Source organism: Chenopodium album, chromosome 19 (genome assembly GCF_948465745.1).
Source record: "Chenopodium album chromosome 19, dcCheAlbu1.1, whole genome shotgun sequence".
In the NCBI taxonomy this organism is placed as follows: domain Eukaryota; kingdom Viridiplantae; phylum Streptophyta; class Magnoliopsida; order Caryophyllales; family Amaranthaceae; genus Chenopodium; species Chenopodium album.
This window is the reverse complement of record NC_137852.1, coordinates 41,912,384-41,931,328: the sequence shown is the minus strand read 5'-3', so window position 1 is coordinate 41,931,328 and position 18,945 is coordinate 41,912,384. Positions and strand designations below refer to the sequence as shown.

The window sequence follows — 18,945 nt, the reverse complement described above, 5'->3', positions numbered from 1 at the left end:
TTCTTTGGGGTTAATCAGAACTAACATGTCTTTTAGTATATAGTTACTGATTGATGATTATTGATTTGAGGTGGTTTGCGATTTGGTGGCAGTCCAATAATGTCCATACAACAATGGGTAATATATGTGGTGATTTGTTGGTGTAGAAATAGGTTAGAGGCTAGCAAATGTGATTAATTTTTTTCCCTCTTTTTATCATACTTAGTTAGTTAATTTAGATAGAAGACGCTTTATCATTTTAAAAAATTAAGGGTTTTTCTACGTAGTACCCCTAAGGTATTGCGTTTTTTATATTGTGCCCTCCTAAATCCAACTTTATACACCGTGCCCATAAGCCTCGTTTAATATATACCCCTTTTTTTTAACGGATTTACTATATATCCTTTATAAGCTGTCTTGTTAACCGTAATTAACGTGTGGTTAATTAATGTTAACAAATTTTACAAGCAGCCCCACCTGAGTACTTGACAGTCTGGCAATGATCCACTAACCATTCACAAACTTTTAATTAAAACGGATGTTTAGTAAATTACTGAACATCCGTTATAAAGTGACAATAAAATGCGCAAAAGTTACAATAAAACGCACAAAAGTTACTCAACATATATAAGAGTTATTTATGTTTCATTGATAAATTTGACGAAAGTGACGCTAAATTCGATAAAAGTGCACCCGATGTACATTAAATTACTGAAAACCGGGCGTATAGAAAAGTTTTTCAAAAACATTAGCTCAGCCCGCCCATGACCCCGGTCAACAGGTCTAGTTAGCCCAGCCCGGCACTGATCCAAAACGCATTTACAGTACTACGGTTTTAATTTTCGTTTAAAGCTGCGCCGCTTCAAACTCCTTCTCCTCCATTGAAGCGTCCTCTGAATTCTCCATTGAAGCGGCTGTTAAGCTTTCTCTACTCCTCTACTCTACTGAAGCAGGTCAAGCAGCTTCTGAGGTAAGCCGTTTCTTTTTTTTTTTTAAAATTTTTTTTTTATTCTTTTTAATCGATTTCAAAATCTAGTATGAATCGTTAATTTATCAATTTAATCTATCTAAGGTTCTTCTAAGGTGGATTATTGAACTATTGGTTGTAATTACTGAACTTATTAAGGAGTATAATGAGTAAATTCGTTGCTTGAACTTTGCAGTTCATATTTTTAAGCCAGAACAAATTAACATGATTTTTGTAGCAATTTTTTTAATTAATAATTGAGTCAAATTTGGTTGATTATGTGTTGCAGAATTTTGTTTATATAACCCTTTAAATTGAACTTTTCGTAGGAGATAAAATGTAATGTATGTAATGTTAATAGAATGAAAGGTTCACTTAGGGCCTGTTCACATTTACTGACTGAGCTGAACTGAATTGAATTGGAGCTGAATTGAACTGAACTGATTGGAGCTGATCTGAATATTCTATGAGAGAAGGAAATTAAGAGCTAAACTGAATTGAACTGATTAGAGCTAAACCGAACTAAACTAAACTGATTGGAGCTGAACTAAACTGAAATTAAGTAAATGCGAACAGACCCTTAGGCTTGTAATTTGTTCGTTTTCGTAGAAGATAAAATTTAATGTATATAAGGTTTGATGGTAAATTTCAAATGTCACCATTACTTTAAAATGGAAGAGTTTTCATATTTGTTAGTTACTTTGTATGTCTTTTTTTTTTTTTTCATTTGTATGTCCTAAGTTTGGTTCTTTTATCTTTTCTAGGCTTGCAATCAGTAATCAATGGCCAAACGATTTAACAGGAGTCAAGGTACTCATCGTCACACAATACGTTCTGTGTATTCTTGTTGTATAATGTTTATTGGAAATCTGGTTTGTAATTTCAGGAGTTCGAATTTATTGACACTTCTTGTGTAGTGTATACACTATGAAAGGCTAAAGAGAAGTGCAGGTGGGTTCTGATTTATTTTGAGTGGTTTTCTCAGGTCTTAGACCATTTACCAAGCTCAAGAGTACTGGAATTATTAGTAAGAAGAGTCGTCGAGCCGAACCCATTGATGCTAGAAACAAATATCCTGGTTCCTTAGGTTAGAACTTCTTACTTTGTTTCTGTTATAATGAATTGTATTTTTCTTGAAATGTTACCAATGGTGTGTTTAAACCATTGCTTAAACTGCCTCCATTGTGTGATGAATTTTCCAGCTTTTTATCCCCATCATACTTCAGCTTCGTTTGGTTTGACGAAAAACATTTTAAACGGAAATTGGAAAATTATTTTTCATTGAAACATTTATTTAGAGAAAAAAAAATTGTAAATTAGTTTTCTACTTTTCTTTGTTTGGTTTATTACGAGAAAAAGGAAAATGCTTTTCAAGAGAATTTTTCCCTCCAAACAAACACTTTCTCATGTTGCTTACAACTTTCTGTGCTTGTTAATCAATTTGGAATCAGATGATAGATACAAGAAGCATGTGAAGACTACAACTTTTGAAGATGATGTAGAAGAGGATGTAGAGGAAGAAAATGAATACAATGAAGAAGAGGAGGAAGATGAAGATGAAGATGAAGATGAAGATGGAGATGAAGATGAAGATGGAGATGAAGATGAAGATGAAGATGAAGATGAAGAGGATGATGATGAGGAGGAAATAGAGCCTCCAAGTGAGCCTTCTGTTTTTGATAATCTACTAAAGAAACTAGAAACGACTAGCAATTCACGTGCTGAGGTGCATCAGAAAAGGTAATTGATTATATTTTTTCTATGGCCAGCAGTCCCCATTTTGTATGTATTATGGAAAGCTGTTTGTCTATGCTTTTATTTTCAACAGTACAATGCTGGTTGACTGTTGTTTGCAGTTTCTACTTTTTAGAGCTGGTTTATTTCTACCCTGCATTAGTGATTTAGTGGTACATTGGGCTGACAGTTTGGACAACTACCTTTACATGTTAATATTTTGGAGTAGTATTTCATTACATGAGTTGTATGTTTGATATTTCATAATGCGGACAATTCTGAATATCATCCCCTTTTCATGCCATTCTACGAAACTACTTGTTGGCCAAGGTGAGAGGGGGGTGGGGGTGGGGGAGGAAGAATTGTGTTATCATGATAATTATATAAAAATATTTGGATGTTCTATTGATATGACGTAGACAAAGACAATATATAAAAGGAGGTTATTCTAAAGAAGAGAAAGGGGGGGGGGGGGTTGTATGAAGAATTTTGTTATCTTGATATTTATAAGAAAATAATTTGAATTTATTATATTGACGTGTTAGCGCTTCAATATCATGTAGAGAAAGAAAAAGTATAAAGGGAGGTGATTCTGAAGAAGAGAGTGATGATGAGTACGATGAAGAGGATGATTTCAACGGTAACTTGTTCTCAATTTGTTTTGTATACTTCTTTTAGTAATCATTAATGCATAATTTTTGAAGTTGTTTACTAGTACATGTTCTTGATCAAAAGAGTGGTGTCGTTTAAAGGCAGGGCCTTTTGGAAAATTTGAAAACAATGTTTCAACCTGTCTTAACTGGTTAGGAATTGAGCCATGTGCGTTTGAACATTATCAGACGTAATTAGATTTTGCTCATAATTAGATTTCCTTAGGTTATTGGTTTTATTAGAGTGCAACAAGGAGTTAAGAATAGCTAAGATAAATTTTGTGGTCAATGCTGGATTAGAAGTCCTGTTAACTATACAGGAGTTGCTTGGATTGACATACTAAATACCAAATGGAGGCTTATGCCTTTTTGTCATTCTACTTTGATTTTGTAGAATTTTTCCTTCTTGTCACTCATAATGCCATAAAAGTTCATGTTGCCATAGGTGGGGTTTGGATAAGGATCTTTATGAAAGAAGTTTTGAACTCATGACTTAACTAACATTAAGTCTCCAATGTATTATCTCTGCCTGTTGATAAGTTATTTGGAAGGGCTAAAGTTTCTCTTAGAGTGGGATCTTTTGTGTGGACTTTGATGCTAGGTATAATTAAGACTAATGAAATGCACCCAAGAAGACCAAGCTTGGCTATATTGCTGGATGTGTGCATGCTAAGCTGTGCACAAAGTGAGCCTTGCAGCCCTTGCTCATGTAAGATGTCAATAAATATGGGGGAGGCTTTTTTGTTGTGGGATAGAATTACTTAAGTAGCATTTTTGTGGGCTAAGGCAATAGATGCCTTAAAGAAACTGTGCAACTTTGTATTTTGTTCTTGCTGCTTCGAGGAAAGATTCCTCTGTTTTTATTTATTTATTTATTTTTAATAATCTGCTGTTCATATGTAAATGTTCTGTCCTTATAAAAGAATTTCCAACTGTTTTTAATAGGGTCAACCTTTTGAATTATTATTCAGTTTAGAATGTAAGGCAAGTATTATAAGGCAAAGAGCAGTCTTTAGAACTCTGGACAATGGATACGTTTCAAATGGGATTTTCTTGTGAGGGAAGGAATGTTAATGAACTCAAAGTAGAGTCAGAAGAAAAATCAAGCTAAACTTAATACCATTAATGGTACATAACTCATTTAACAAAGACATTTTTGGGTCAAAATCATCTTCTGTAAATATTTATATTTGCATAAACATCTTTGTAGAGGTTATCGCAGCTTTACCCTTTAACTGGGTAAAGATGTTTAACGAGGGGGTTTACGGAAAGTAATGCCTAAAAATTTAAAGTGCAAGCAATTTTATGAAAGAGGCTGTGGGAAATTGTAATATAATCTGCTAACTAAAAATCCTGAAGATAAATATATAATCACAACATTAACAATAAAATTGGAAATAAGACTTTTGTAGCCTTCTGATTAAAGGGGGGGGGGGGGTACTTGTACCATTCAGTTATTTATTTTTTCTGGTTTTAGCCTTTAGATAATTTAAATGGTAATTTTAACAATTACATGGGCTTTATAACAGCAGTAATTCACAGGTTACAATTGAACCAAGTTTTGAGAAGGCCAAAACTAGTAAAGGTTAAGCTAAACATTCTTATAAGATTTGTGCTACAAATTTTGTAGCTCTGTGAACGTATGCTACAACAGATGAAAGAATTATGGAAAGGAGCCTATTTTTTGTGGTAGTCGAATTTTCATTGGTTATATATGGGTAAGAGAGTAAAGATTATCTTGTGAATCTGGGGCAGTGTTTGTTTTTCCAAAGGACAAGTTGGGTCCCAGTAATTTGGTGTTCAAGAACAACTCTTAGCATTGAACATGACTCTTATTGTTTCCTGCTAGAGTTTGACCCCCTTTTGGCTAATTACGATTTAAGTAGGTAAAATCTCCAAAGGAATGCATGGGATGCACTAGCTTGGAACGACAGTCCTTGGAAGCCCAGGTCTTTGTCTCTTTTATACCCCCTGGTCAATGGTTGATAAACAACTAACAAGTGCCTGATTGGCTTTTTGGAGGAATCCTAGACAGTTAGACTCTAGAGCATCCTTTGCTAGATTCTGATATCACACTAGTGTCTTATTGTCTCTTGGAAGGCATTGTGTTTGTGAAATTTCTATAACAAGATGTGGATTGGCTGTTTTGAATATTGGTTTTGTACTTTGCTTCTGTTGTTGTCTTGGAGTACAGTTCGTTGCACTTATCAGTTGTTTTTTCCCATGCTTTTTTTTTCTCTTGCTTTTAGGCTTTGATGATAACATTGACATACATAGTGGGAAGGGTGATGCCATTACGTCGAGTGATGATGAGCCTACTGACCTAATAGTAGATGATGATTTCTCAGATGCAGAGAATGGATTAGGAGAAGACATTGCCGAGGGTCTTTCTAGTTCATCTCAAAGCCAAAGGTGATATATATACTTTAAAAATCATTACAAATTAACAGTGTATTTAAAAAACTTGATCATGCATTATTTTTTTTTTCACTTTTGCTCCCCCCCCCCCCCCCCCCCTCCTATTATTTTTTAATTTCTTTTATATAAATAATAAAATAGTACCCTGGTTTCCTAACTCCTAAGAGAAAACTAATAGTAATTCATTAATATTTTAAGAGGCAAATAAGATAAAAAAAGTTGGTTAATTAGTCAGATTATATTGTGGAGGAATATTTCAAAGTTGTTTCTCTTTGGTTGTAGATAAGTGTGGAAAAGTCTATCCTTTTTCTTAACATGTAATACTTGGTGAATGCAATTCTGGAATATTCGTATATGAAGCTTGTTGTGCTTTGTTGTCAACTGAGAATTTCATTATTGACATCATGCGCTCGACTTCCTGGTCTACATGAGCTTATATTTGCTCTGTTTGTTTTTTTTTTTTTTTTTTTTTTTTTTTTTTTTTTTTTTTTGGGTGATCTACAAAGTAGATGGGAGGAACTTGAAAGTCACATCTTCTCTTTCTTTCGTTTTAATATTTTCTAGCCCTATTGTGCTAAAAAAGAATTTTTGTTTTTATTGTCTAGAGCCTTTTGATGTTGAAGTGGAAGATAAATCTAAATCAAAATGACATTCTCTTCTTTGTACAATAGAATTTTCAGGCTGTTTTCTATTTTATTTATTTTGATCTTGGCATTATGTCTACTCCTATTCAAAATTGTTTGAAGTGGAAAGGCTTGAATAGAAATGTGTGATAATTGCCATTGAGTGTTGCAGGTCAAATAGCTATGAAATTGGAGTGAGTTTATGTTGTTTTGTGATGCTTTAGTGTTGATATATTTCTCTGGGGGTTATTCATGCAGTAATTTTGGTATTCATATAACCTACAAATTGTCAGCGGAAGACATTGAAAAATTGTTAACGAGGAAATGGAAGTATAGATGGAATATGCCTGCTTTAGAATCAAGCAATTGTATCTGGATGGGCACTGGAGATAGTTTTCAGAAGGTACTTGGTTATTCTCTCAATATCTTTTGTGCTCCAACTTTGATTCGGAAATGTTGCTATTTGATCTGAATAACCTACTAAAATTCACGTCTTTACCCTTTTACATTGTCTCATGTTTTATGGCTGAATAACCAGAGTGGTAAAAGCAATTAGGGGTCAATTTCATTTTTGTAAAATAAAAATGAAAAAGACGACATATAAGTAAAACAAAATGGCTTGGGAGTTAAAAGTGGAGTGTGACGTTTACAGAGCCATTTTGTTTTACTTATAATCTGTGATAGTCAATGTGACGCACTTAATAAAACCGCAGGGATAACATCTTTTATTCATGGAAGACACTGCTTTACTGATCATTCTGTAATCTGGTTTTATGCTCTTCCCTCTTGTTTTCTTGAAAAAGCGGAAAGCCAAGATCTCTATAAAATGAGATTCTTGCCGAATCCGAGTTTGCTGCTCCAACCATTATTAGTCGCTGTTATCACATATCTACAGTTAAAAGAGCATAAGATGGTAACTCTGTCAAAAGAATATGTGGGTTAAGCTTTGGACCTTAACATTGATTTGCAAAATGTTTTAGGATACCATTGCCACTGCCCCTTATGGCGTCAAATTAAAGCTGTACAAGCACTGGTTAGAGGTCTACAACAAATCTGGGGGCATTGATTTTCAGTCTTCAAAGCAAAGAATGTTTTTCTCTCTTTGTAAGTGAATCCTATATGATGCACAAATTTAATATTGTATAAATATGTTAATGTTTTTTTTTTTCCGTGGTGGGGGGGGGGGGGGGGGGGGGAGGGGTTGTAGTTGTGCTGAGATGACTCTACTGTAAATGTTATTACTGTGGTGTATACAATATAAATCAGGCCCTCCCACCTCCCAAAAAAAAAAAAGTGTAAAGATTAGATTCAAAAGATGTCATCGGGTACTTTTAGTTTGTTAAATGCATGATTTAGGCATGAGATGCAAATCCAGAGGATGATTTTCTCTAGGGAGCTTCAATGTACTTCTGTGTAAGAGGCATTTCCAGGTGCCTATTAAAGTAGTAGTTGTGGTGTGTTTTCATCCCCCTAAACAATTCCGGTGTTAATTTACATGTGGTATGGTTTTATGGATATTATTGAACTTTTTCAAATAAGGTTTTCCAAAATGACATACTACCTTCATATTATTGGCAACTTTTGCTAAAAATAGATGTTACACATTGTTTGGAACAAATGTTTTCTTTCCTTTTTTGGTTGTCATTTCTCTTTATCTCTCTTCTCATCACATACATTCATATTTTTCTCTCTCCATTTTACACCCAAAACAAATTTTGCCTAGGAGTCCGTGCGGTCCTCCAAAGTTGCAAATAATGAAATGGAGGTAGTATGTTATTGCAAATAGTAGCTTTTTGATTAGCCAAGGCACACTACTTCACCTCTCATTTATTCCTTGGATTAAGGGACCCGTATTGACTCTGTACACCTCATGCCTTTTAAAACAATCATAAAAAATTATAACACCAGAGAGAAAAATGTCTTCAATGTATTTAAATGGTACATAGAAGTTATGAACCTCTAGAAGTGCCCAACTAGTATCAACTCAAAGCAGGGCTGACTGAATATTTGAATCAAAGAAAAAATGTTCGTATTTACTTTACGATTGGATGAAAGTTATAAGTCATACCATTTGAGACCACTGGTTTTAATTGTTGACTTTGATATTTTGCATTCCTGAGAAAGCTGCATTTCTGTTGAAAAGGATTGTCCATCTTTGTGTAGCAATCACTGTCCCTTAATTTTATGTGTGAACATTATTGGGTTTGCAACCCATAGCCCTTTGGACTAACGTCTATGCATTTCTTAAATATCTCAAAATGATATTTAGTTGGGATTTGTGACTAAAACATGTGTCATTCGGTGTTTGAATGGTATCTTATTTTCTTTATAAGAATAATTTACTCCATTATTTTTGTTGGTTGTACTGTTTTCTTGTTAATCGCATTTTTTTTCCTTCTAATTTTTCTTTTTTTTTTTTATTTTTTTATTTTTATCCTCACCTTATCACCCCACCCAACGTCTCTTTCCTCTTTTTTGTTATACCACCCCCACCTCTTTCACTCTCGTTCTTTTTTTTTTTTTTTTTTTTTTTTTTTTTTACTTTCACAAACCCCACACTTGCCTTTTGTCTTTCCTACCCTCCTTGGATTTCGTTGCTAGTTTGCTACAATAATTTTTATTGTTAGTAACGATAAAAACCGATTTATTTTTTCGTCTTCTATGCATGGGCACATGTTAGAAGCAGGGAAGCACCTGTGGACCTTAGTGATAATTATGTCAACTCTTTCCATGAAAGTTATCCCTTGAAGATATATTTTGTGTCATTTATCTCCAATTTTCCATTGTCGCTTTGGAATATTCTCCACTCTCTCTATTAATTATTTCTGTAAATAATAAAAAAAAGTTTGGAATGCTTATAGTTTAAGTTTCTCCCTACTAGTGTATTAGTTTGGTATTATGTTACCTTAGATTGTTATTTACTTGCTGCATAATGTGCTTGCTTTCTAGGCAATAGCTATAGAGATATACTCCACCATCACAAGAAACCCTTCTATCAGAAGGGATCAGATGAAGACTCAAGTACTATGGATGCATATATCATGCATTCGGTTAGTGATCCTCTGAAGTCTCCATTTATTGACTATGAACATCATTTTTGTCTTTATATGAATATTTTTAACTCAAAATTCTGTGGCATTGTGTTTCTGCTTGTGCCCTTCTCTGTACAGCTTAATCATGTTTTCAAAACAAAGGATATTATTTCTAAAAATGATGCGAAATTATCCAAGAATCAGGAAACTGCTAGAGAGGAGATCATTACTAGTGATAGTTTCCTTGATCAAGGCTTTACTCGGCCAAAAGTAAGTATTTGCATTCTTAACTTTTACTTAATTCTATTTTTAGCCAAATTATCAATTATTCACTAGAAAATGAAGAACTACTGAATGTGATGTTGAGCAAAGTTTACTGTAGGTTTAAATCTGAGTTTACTGACCTAGATCAGTTTCCTATTTGCATGGGAATTATTGTTTTTGCTTTTTTTATTAGTTGCCTGTGTTGGAGTTTTTTTGTTCGGCAGAGCCAGGATTTTAACAATGGTAGGGCACCATACACTAAGGCCTTAAAAATTTTTATTTAAAAAATCAAGACATATCTACGTACCACAAAAATAAAAATAAAAAATAAAAAAAATAAAAAAAAAGTTGGGTAAGGGATTAGAACCATGACCTTTAGTAGACAAGGTAATATTCCAACCACTAGGCTACTAGGAAGTTTAAACACTATAATACAATTTGTATTCTATTTAAATCCAGTAAATTTTTAAACCTTTTTTTAAAAAATTAATAATTAAACAAAATAATCTGGTAGGGCACATGCCCTACCAAGACACATAGTGGCTCCGCCACTGCCTACCTTATGTCTGAAGTGACAATTATAATTTTTCATAATGTGTATATGTTTCTTTGAATTTATGCAGAATAAATGTTAAGAAAAAGAACAAGATTGACCACAGCTCTATTTCTCGAAGATTATATCTGGAACTGTTAAACTTCTAAGTTTCATTTGTAGCAGATGGAAAATTGACTATGTACTTGCAATCTATGATTTATATTTATCTGTGTGTTAGGTGTGTTCTGTAGCCGAAATAGGCAAGAAGCAGCTTCTTGCTACATCAACATAATTTAGCAGCTTTCAGTATTAAGACTACTAACAGCCTAGCTGAACCCTTGACAACTGAAATTTCTCTTATGAAATCTTTGCTTTAAAATTTATTCTTGATCCTTAAATGTGGGGTCATCATGTTTCTTTCTCAAATTTTCTTTATTCTTTATTAGTATTTATATATTATGGTTTTTTTTTTTTTTTTTTTTTTGACATCTGCTATTCTTAATCTGCTTATTCTAGGTGCTGATACTGCTGCCTCTAGCAAGCATTGCTCTTCGTTTCGTGAGGAGACTTATACAATTGACGCCTTCAGCACATAAGGTTTCTGATTATACTTTAGTAAACTCGTATGTTACATTGGGCTCAGGTTTTGCTGATCTTATGTTACTATAATATGGGCACAAAAAGAGGTGCACTGATATATGTTCATGCACATATAATGCAGTTCTTTGAGGTATTGTCTATTATCTGCTGGGGTGGGGGTGGAGGGAGGATATCTGCAGAATAGGCACTGCTCAAGATGTGACAAAACCTAGCAATAGCAGATGCTTACTGATTTTGAGTTTCTCCGAGATGTTATTTCAAGAGTTTGTACCCTAAAAAATAATTGGATTTCCTGACCAAGCAGTTGATCAAATTTCCTACTAACAAGTAGTTTTTCAACTTCGCCATCTTCTTCTTGGAAGCTTCATTATTAAATCAGCACATGTTTCTTTTGCAACTAATAGAATAGAATGGTCACAAGATTTCACACAAATTTTTACAGTAGCAAGTGGGCTAGTTATGAGAAGTTGTCTCGTTAACTTTGTATAAATTTTTATTAATTTAGCATCATCATCATCATCATCATCAGCTTTTCAAAGACCTTTAAATTTCGAAGTACTTTAGGGAAAAATCAAAGAGACTTGTCTGATCTTCAAGAGATTTGATACAAAATCATGTTTGTATCCTTTGATATTTTATATGATGATTAAATGAATAACATGGAACAAGTAACGTTTGTTAGGTAGTGATGACACGGGAGGTACGCTAGTGGGCCATGAGCTATGCATGTAAATTATTTTCAAAATTTAGTGCCGGCCTGCTTTTCTTCTAACTACTTTTTCAAAAATATAACATTTATTAAGGGAGCCCATTGGCATGACCCGACACGTGGGTTAGGTCGATATGACATGAGCACGATATGGAAGACTGGCATGAGCACGATATGACATAACTATATCTTGGCTTGTTCTAGGCGCGAACCACTTGAGCACAAGGCACGATGACATGGCACGGCCTGTGGCCACCTATTGACCTGCTTTCCTTTTACTCACTATCTTAATTTCTATGCCTCCCCTTATGGTCAGTATAGAAAGTATTTAAAATTCTTTTAGTAAAAATTATAAAAGTTGATATTCTGTAAATATGCATTGAGACCAACCTAACAATATTTACATAATAACATTTATAGTATTTTGTATCTTAGTAAGAAAATATCATGAATAGTGCAAAATAAAAATTGTTTTGTTTAATTGATTGTTTAAGAATGGAGGAAGTATTAGTTGGCTATGCTAAATTGCTAACCTAGTCTAGGACTCTAGGGTCTAGAATTTGATTTTTCTACTTGGCTATGCTACGTGTTTGTAAAAAACAGAGAAAAAAACAGAGAAGTTAACTATAATGAGCTCTGAGAGATTTTCTTCTCATTGTTAGGTCAATGTGGAGCATATGGATCGGTTCAACAAGGACTTTGGAATTGATGAAGAAGATGAGGATGATATCGAGGATAAGGATTCAAAGCTCAAGAAGCCTTCAAAACCTTCTGACTATCAGGCACTTTTTGGTGCTAATAATAATGACCATTTTATGGTTGGGATAAAGTTTACTAGGTATATTGATCTTTTTATTATCTCTTTGATTGCCTTAGTTTTTGCTGTAACTAAAACCATGAATATGTTAAGATGAAAAGTTGGTTTAAATTGTTTATACTTCGGTTGATTGAACCGATTAATTTCAGATTGCTGTTGATTTATGGATGAACAATAGCCATCATTTTACTGTGATAAATTTGTGGTCTTCATTTAGAGATTGTTAAGCAGAATATATTACATATCTTCATATTTTTGCTCGTGTCCCAAGGTTGCTTTAAGTTTTCTAAGCTTAGCAAATTTTCTTTTCTTTGCCAGAAAGAGTATAAGGTTGTACAGTGACTTCTATTCTTCGGACGTGATTGTTGCCTCACCTCTTGGATTAATTACTGTAAGCATACTTATCTCATGCAATTTTAGTTGTGAGCACTTGGAGGCTGTTCAAGTTTATATTTGGATTGTCTAACACTCCAGCATGAAGGGTTTATATTATATTGTATGAGTGAAGGACTGCAATTTTTGTTTGTCAGAAAATTGGGGAAGCTGAGGCAAACAAAGAAAAAGATGTTGACTATCTTTCTTCAATAGAGGTAGTTTTTCAAATGATTTCTCAGTACTTTGATTCATTCTACTAATAGTTATCCGGTGGGTGCCAAAAATAATATTTGGTGTTTGTCTTCATGGCAGATTCTAGTGGTAGATCATGCTGATGTAATATCTATGCAGGTATATGCCTTTGTTTGGTAATATGACATCAATTTCATCTCTTCGCCTCTCTCTCTCTCTCTCTCTCTCTCTCTCACTCACTCATTTTGTCATACATTTATGCAGAACTGGTCCCATGTAAATACAGTTGTTGAACATCTGAATCTCCTGCCTTCTAAACAACATGGTGGTGATATCATGCGTATCAGACAATGGTAACCTAGCAATTATTGTTTTATACTTTTATTAATTTATCATCATATCTTTCTTATAGCTTAATAGGTGGCAATTTTATTAGCTCATAGTCAGAGTAGTTTAGTAGATGTCAAGTTTTATAGTATTATACTATTATATCTGCACTTGAGGACCTCTAATGAGCAAGAGTCTTTTACCTATTGTGCAAGTATTTAAGTTTGCAATTGGGTTTCCTCCCATGTTTAGGTACCTGGATGCACATGCACAGTTTTATCGACAAACAATTATATTAAGTTCTTATTTGAATCCAGGTAATGGTGTTTCTTCAGCTCTCTAATTCTACTCCGGTATTTTATGTGCTATGTTAATCAGATATTTAGGAAGACCTTTTGAGCACTTATTAGATCTTGTTGGTAGCTTGTAGGAGTGAGGTGAGGGCCACAGTTGTATGATAGGTTGAGGTGGAGAGGACCTTGGGTTAGGCGGTTTGGGACTTGAAGTTGTAGGGCTTGGGAAGGTGGCAGTTTTCAGGCCAAGGGGTCAGTTGTTATAACTCTTAGGTGAAAGGGTTTTTGGTTCCAGATGGGGATGATGATAAACATCTATAGAATGGCCCTTACATAACGTAGCCTTTATCCAATTTCATGGGTACAAATTGCCTCATTTTTCCTCTCATTAGGATCTTAACTTATCCATCGTAGATTATATGAAGGAAGTCACCATATGAAAAGCTGATAATTGAGCTCAGCCTTTCAAGGGTCATCACTATACCAAGTTGTTTTGAGTGTGGCCTATTGTTGTGTTGGCTTAGTAATCTTCTAGGTTGTAGGATTTAAATATTTTATATATTTGTTTTGTATTCATTAATACTTTTTCTTATTAAGCATATACACATTTGATTGTCTTTTATGTATGTGATATTGTGATGTCTGAATACAGATCAATTTCTGTGATGGTAATTTCGATTTATATGATATATTGCAGACATAAATGCTTTGTTCAATCGTCATTGCCTTAACTTTGAGGGGAAGGTAGAATCTTTTTTCTTGTAACCTTAGCTTAACATCTTAATTTCCATCATGTTTTATAAATCTTTGTCTAAATCTAATCCAAAGGGTGCATATTTTTCATAGACACCTGACCTAATGTGATGCTTCCTTCTGCAGCTAAGGTTGTCCTGTGAACACAAAGGTGTGTTGCCGAAAGTTATACTGCAAGTGAGACAGGTGTGTTTCTCTAACTTAAAGGCTCCGGGCTCTGTCCTGGCTCTGTTCAATATGGATTCAAAACTTTGTGTAAAGCCACTTCTTGGACGTGCCAATATAACATCCAAGAATGCTTATTATTGGATGATGGGATAGATTTTTTGAATTTCTTATACGCTGATAGCAATATTAATACAGTCAAGCAAAATTTGTCAATCATGCATCCATGCCCTCTGTATCAAATTATAAGACATTGTACTCACTTTTTCACTTGTTAAGAATATGGTAATATTCAATATAAGACAGATTAGTTTTGTATTTATAAAAATTGCATTGACTGTATAAAATAATCTATAACCTGATGCTTTTAAAATAATCGGTTCATGTAGCCAGCCCCATCCCACTTATGGGATTAAGGCTTTGATTGATTGATTTGTTTTGAAACAGAAAATTCTAGATAACATTTCGTATTGAAGGACCAAGTGATATTAGAGGATTGTGTAAAGACGCTTACCAAAGACCTTATGACTATATCATATGCACCATTTGCACTCTTATATGAGGACTTTAAAGGGTTTAGCTTGTGTTTTTGTCAAAGTTTGAGGCTTTAAAAAGTGAAAAGGGGATACATTAAGATAGGGTTTATTGACTTATCTGTATTAAGCTATTTTAGATACATCAAATAATTGTCTTTGGTTTGGTTTTCTTTGGTATCTTGTATGTGTATACATTTTGGATTTGAATTGAACCTATGGCTCTTCATTGACATGTGGTGCTTTATGGATTGGCTTTTGGGGTTAAAGGGGGTGGGGGAAGCTTTGGCTATGCTCTGCTTCTTGAGTTGTCCTTATCCAGGTGAAATGGGTTGGTTTCGAGATGACCGAACAGAATTAATCTTCAGAATTGATTGGAGGACTGTATGATCCATTTTATGTGGTAGATGTTGTTTGGAATCTCATGATGTTTGTGGTCTCTTAATGGTCTGCATCATCCAGTATTCCAGTGCTTACCGACATCCTTTCTATGGGATGTTTATTTGTGATTGGAATGCTTTTCTTGTAATTCTCTTATTTGTAACTACGATTGGCCACTTCATAATTTATTTTTTTATATTTTTTGTAGGTTTATGAGCGCTTTGATACTGATTCAATAGTGGAAGCTGACGATGCTCGTCTAAATTACTTTATCAATAAGGTTTGAACCTTTGTGATTTAATATTGTTAGCTGTACCTAGGTGAGGAAAAAATTATCATCTGAAAAATAAATGATGATTTACTTGGGAGAGGTTGTCTATACTATATTAAAGTGGAAGCCACTACAGCAGGTTTCCCTCCTACATATCAAGGCTTTTTATGAATGATTGCATCACAGATGTAAATAAGGATCTTATTGGTTATTAATCAATTAAAGTTTGCATTGAATTCAGATCTTAGTTTAACTATGTAAACCGAGCATGGCTCAGTTATTAACTAACACCTTTGTGAAATGGGTGTTATTGTACTGTTATATAAATCGTAAACAAAGATCTTATTGGTTATTAATCAATTAAAGTTTGCATTGAATTCAGATCTTAGTTTAACTATGTAAACCGAGCATGGCTCAGTTATTAACTAACACCTTTGTGAAATGGGTGTTATTGTACTGTTATATAAATCAGGAAAGGGGGTTTATTGGTGAGTTTAGCTTATGGGATACTGCTTATTTGTTGGAAATAGAAGCAGCTACTATGCTTAACAAGATGCGAGGATATTCTTCTTGTTGCAAGCTTGCACCAGGTATTGTGAATTGTGATACCGAGTGAATAGTACACCACAGTTGATGTGAAAATAGTTCACAAAAATGAGGGCATAGATAGTGAGGGTAGAGTCTTGGCCTTTGGTGGAGGTGGTCCAGAGTACTATGAGCTAAGAGGCGCTGAGATGGATACAGGGACGGAAAAATTAAAAATGTAAAAAACGGGTACAGCAAAAAAAAAAAAAAACTTAAAATTCAGAAAATTTAATCCACATAAGTCATTACTACATATTCAAAGGCAATTTAAATTTTTGACAAAACATGTAAATAAACAAAGAACATCAATCTTCAGCAAGCAACTCGTTTTCCAACTCAGGCTCGTCAAGACTTCACCCCTTTTTATTGCAAAATATTAAGTCTGAATTATTTTTTTATTATTTTTTTCGCAGCAGCTGTTTGGGTAGTTGCCCCTGATAAAAATTTTAAGTATCAATATCGATTTTCATGGCAGGAAGTAGTTCTGCTTATTTTTTATTTCTTTCATTTTCTTGCTGTACTATTCAAGTTAATTCGAGTTTCATCTTATTCTTGCAGATATTTCCAAAGATAAAAGATTCCATTCAGGTATATGGACTCTTGTGATGTATCTAACTTCTTCTTCTTCTTCTTTTTTTTTTTAAAATTTTTGCGTGTGTGTGTTTCTACACGGAATAATCACTTTTGGTTCATGTAGCTGACCCCACTTATGGGATTAAGGCTTTAATTGATTGGATTGTGTGTGTGTGTTGATCAAGTGAATAATTTGTTAACTTCTGTACATGTCATTGCACAAGTGACGAGTTAACTTACCTACATTCTTTTGTCAAAAATATTTTACAGGGTGGAATTATGCTATTTATAAGCTCTTACTTTGAATTTGTTCGCATCCGGAATTTCTTGAAGTCACAAAATGCATCTTTCTGCCTGTTGGGCGAGTAAGTTCTTAATAAATGTATAGTTGCCTGTAACAGATGACTGTCTTTGGATATTGAGTCTTTGCAACATAAATCATGATCTAGAGATGCATTTAGAGTTCTTTTAACAATATTTTATGGTGGTGGTTAGGTATACAAAACAAAGTGATATATCTCGTGCAAGAAATTGGTTCATTAAGGGACAACGAAAGATCATGCTCTACACTGAGAGAGCCCACTTTTACCATCGTTACAAGGTAAATTCTGTTTGTTTAGGGATCGAGTGTGCAATACCAGATATATTAGAAAACACTCTTAGGAAGATCACTATCACCTGCTGAACTTGACATAATAAAACACTATACGGATTACAGAGAGGGATGAAGTATCTTAGGATACTCATACTTTTCTTTGTGGGATCAATATGTTCTTCATACAATAGTTTCCTTACTTTTCCTATACTGATATCTCTGTCGAACCTTTGATTTGTAGATCCGTGGCATCCAGAATCTAATTATCTATTCTCTTCCAGAGAGGAAAGAGTTTTACCCTGAGGTCAGTGTATCTTCCATAGATTGGAAGTTTCCTTTTGATTTTAGGGGTTAATTTTTTGATAAACAATTTTGTATGTCCTACTCTACCCTGGCCCTGAATTCAAAAAAAGAAACCTCGCTGAGTCCATGGTATTTATCCGGTATTATTTTCAGGTTCTCAATATGCTTGAAGAAGGATCCCATAATATGACTTGTACAGTACTCTTTTCACGTTTTGATCAGCTACGGGTAAGCATCTTGCATTCTTGCCACCTCTTTGTATCCAAATTATGCAGAGGATTTTACTCATACCAATTTGTTGAATACCATATTGCTGGTCATTCAGAAAACAAGTAATATTACTTGTTGGATTTGACATATGAGTACCCAAACAAGTATACAATAAATATCATTTTATGAAGTGTCCAAGATCTTAACCAATAATATTTGAGTACCAGTACTTATTTTTTTCTTTATAACCTGAAGCAATATTAAGTTTCTCTTCACAGGAAAATGAGAAAATCTTAATCAGCTATATTTTCACAATCTTAATCAACAATATTGTCACGAGGTCTGAAGGCTGAACTCAGTAGAGCAAATCTGACTCTATGTACTGTATAAAACTAATTTTCCAGTAATATCAAACTAGTCGAACCCTGTATATTTTCGGCAAAGCTGGGTCACTGGGGTCGCTGGGGCTAATCAATAGTTATGAGCTATGCTTTTGCAGGGCTGTTCTCTGTCATTCTCACTCTGCTGCCTATTCATAATCTGATTGACTTTATGTGATTTCTTGTTTAGCTGGAGAGAATTGTTGGAAGTGCTGCTGCAAAGAAGATGACATCATCCGAGAAGGGCCTATTTATCTTCAAATGATAGCGCTTTGCTGCTTGTCTTATGAATTATAGCTTTTGAGCTGAGATTTGCACCTTAAGTATCAATATATGTGGTGCACTAAATTTTGTAGACATAGAAATGATTTTCCTTTAAACCATAGAATATGTTTGGTGAAATAGGAAGGTTTCTTTTTCGCAGCATTGTATCTGTCTGTATGTTAGAGCTACTAGCACATTATCTGGTTGTTATCGGTATGTAGGCAAGATTGCCAGAAAGATCTTCATGAAAGGAAAATTTGGTACCAATATTTTGCTATCAGAAAATGAAATTTGGGGTGCATTTTATCATCGGGCCCCATTTCTTGCTTAATGAAGGAACATCTTTGCGTCTTTTTTCCTGCACAAAAAGCATAGAGAATTCTTTTCCTGGGGAATAAATTCGTCCTCTTTTATTTT

At 34.1% G+C, this 18,945-nt stretch overlaps 1 protein-coding gene across 2 annotated transcripts; it reads left to right on the top strand.

The window, feature by feature from the left end:
* The first annotated feature begins 811 nt into the window (after positions 1-811).
* Positions 812-18,795, top strand: LOC145595690 (protein NUCLEOLAR FACTOR 1-like). Of its 2 annotated transcripts, none has more exons than XM_081652106.1 (26): positions 812-949; positions 1,711-1,756; positions 1,932-2,033; positions 2,398-2,686; positions 3,244-3,320; positions 5,580-5,742; positions 6,630-6,774; positions 7,352-7,475; positions 9,321-9,421; positions 9,542-9,673; positions 10,719-10,799; positions 12,174-12,349; positions 12,647-12,719; positions 12,859-12,918; positions 13,016-13,054; positions 13,160-13,248; positions 13,475-13,539; positions 14,213-14,259; positions 14,395-14,454; positions 15,556-15,627; positions 16,762-16,791; positions 17,047-17,141; positions 17,272-17,377; positions 17,613-17,675; positions 17,828-17,902; positions 18,455-18,795. In XM_081652106.1, the coding sequence occupies exons 2-26, from the start codon at positions 1,729-1,731 to the stop codon at positions 18,527-18,529; spliced, it is 2,367 nt and encodes a 788-aa protein (XP_081508232.1). In that variant the 5' UTR covers positions 812-949; positions 1,711-1,728; the 3' UTR covers positions 18,530-18,795. The 2 variants fall into 2 exon arrangements, with proteins under 2 accessions (XP_081508232.1, XP_081508231.1); XM_081652105.1 differs by having other exon boundaries at positions 3,226-3,320.
* The last annotated feature ends 150 nt before the right edge of the window (positions 18,796-18,945 follow it).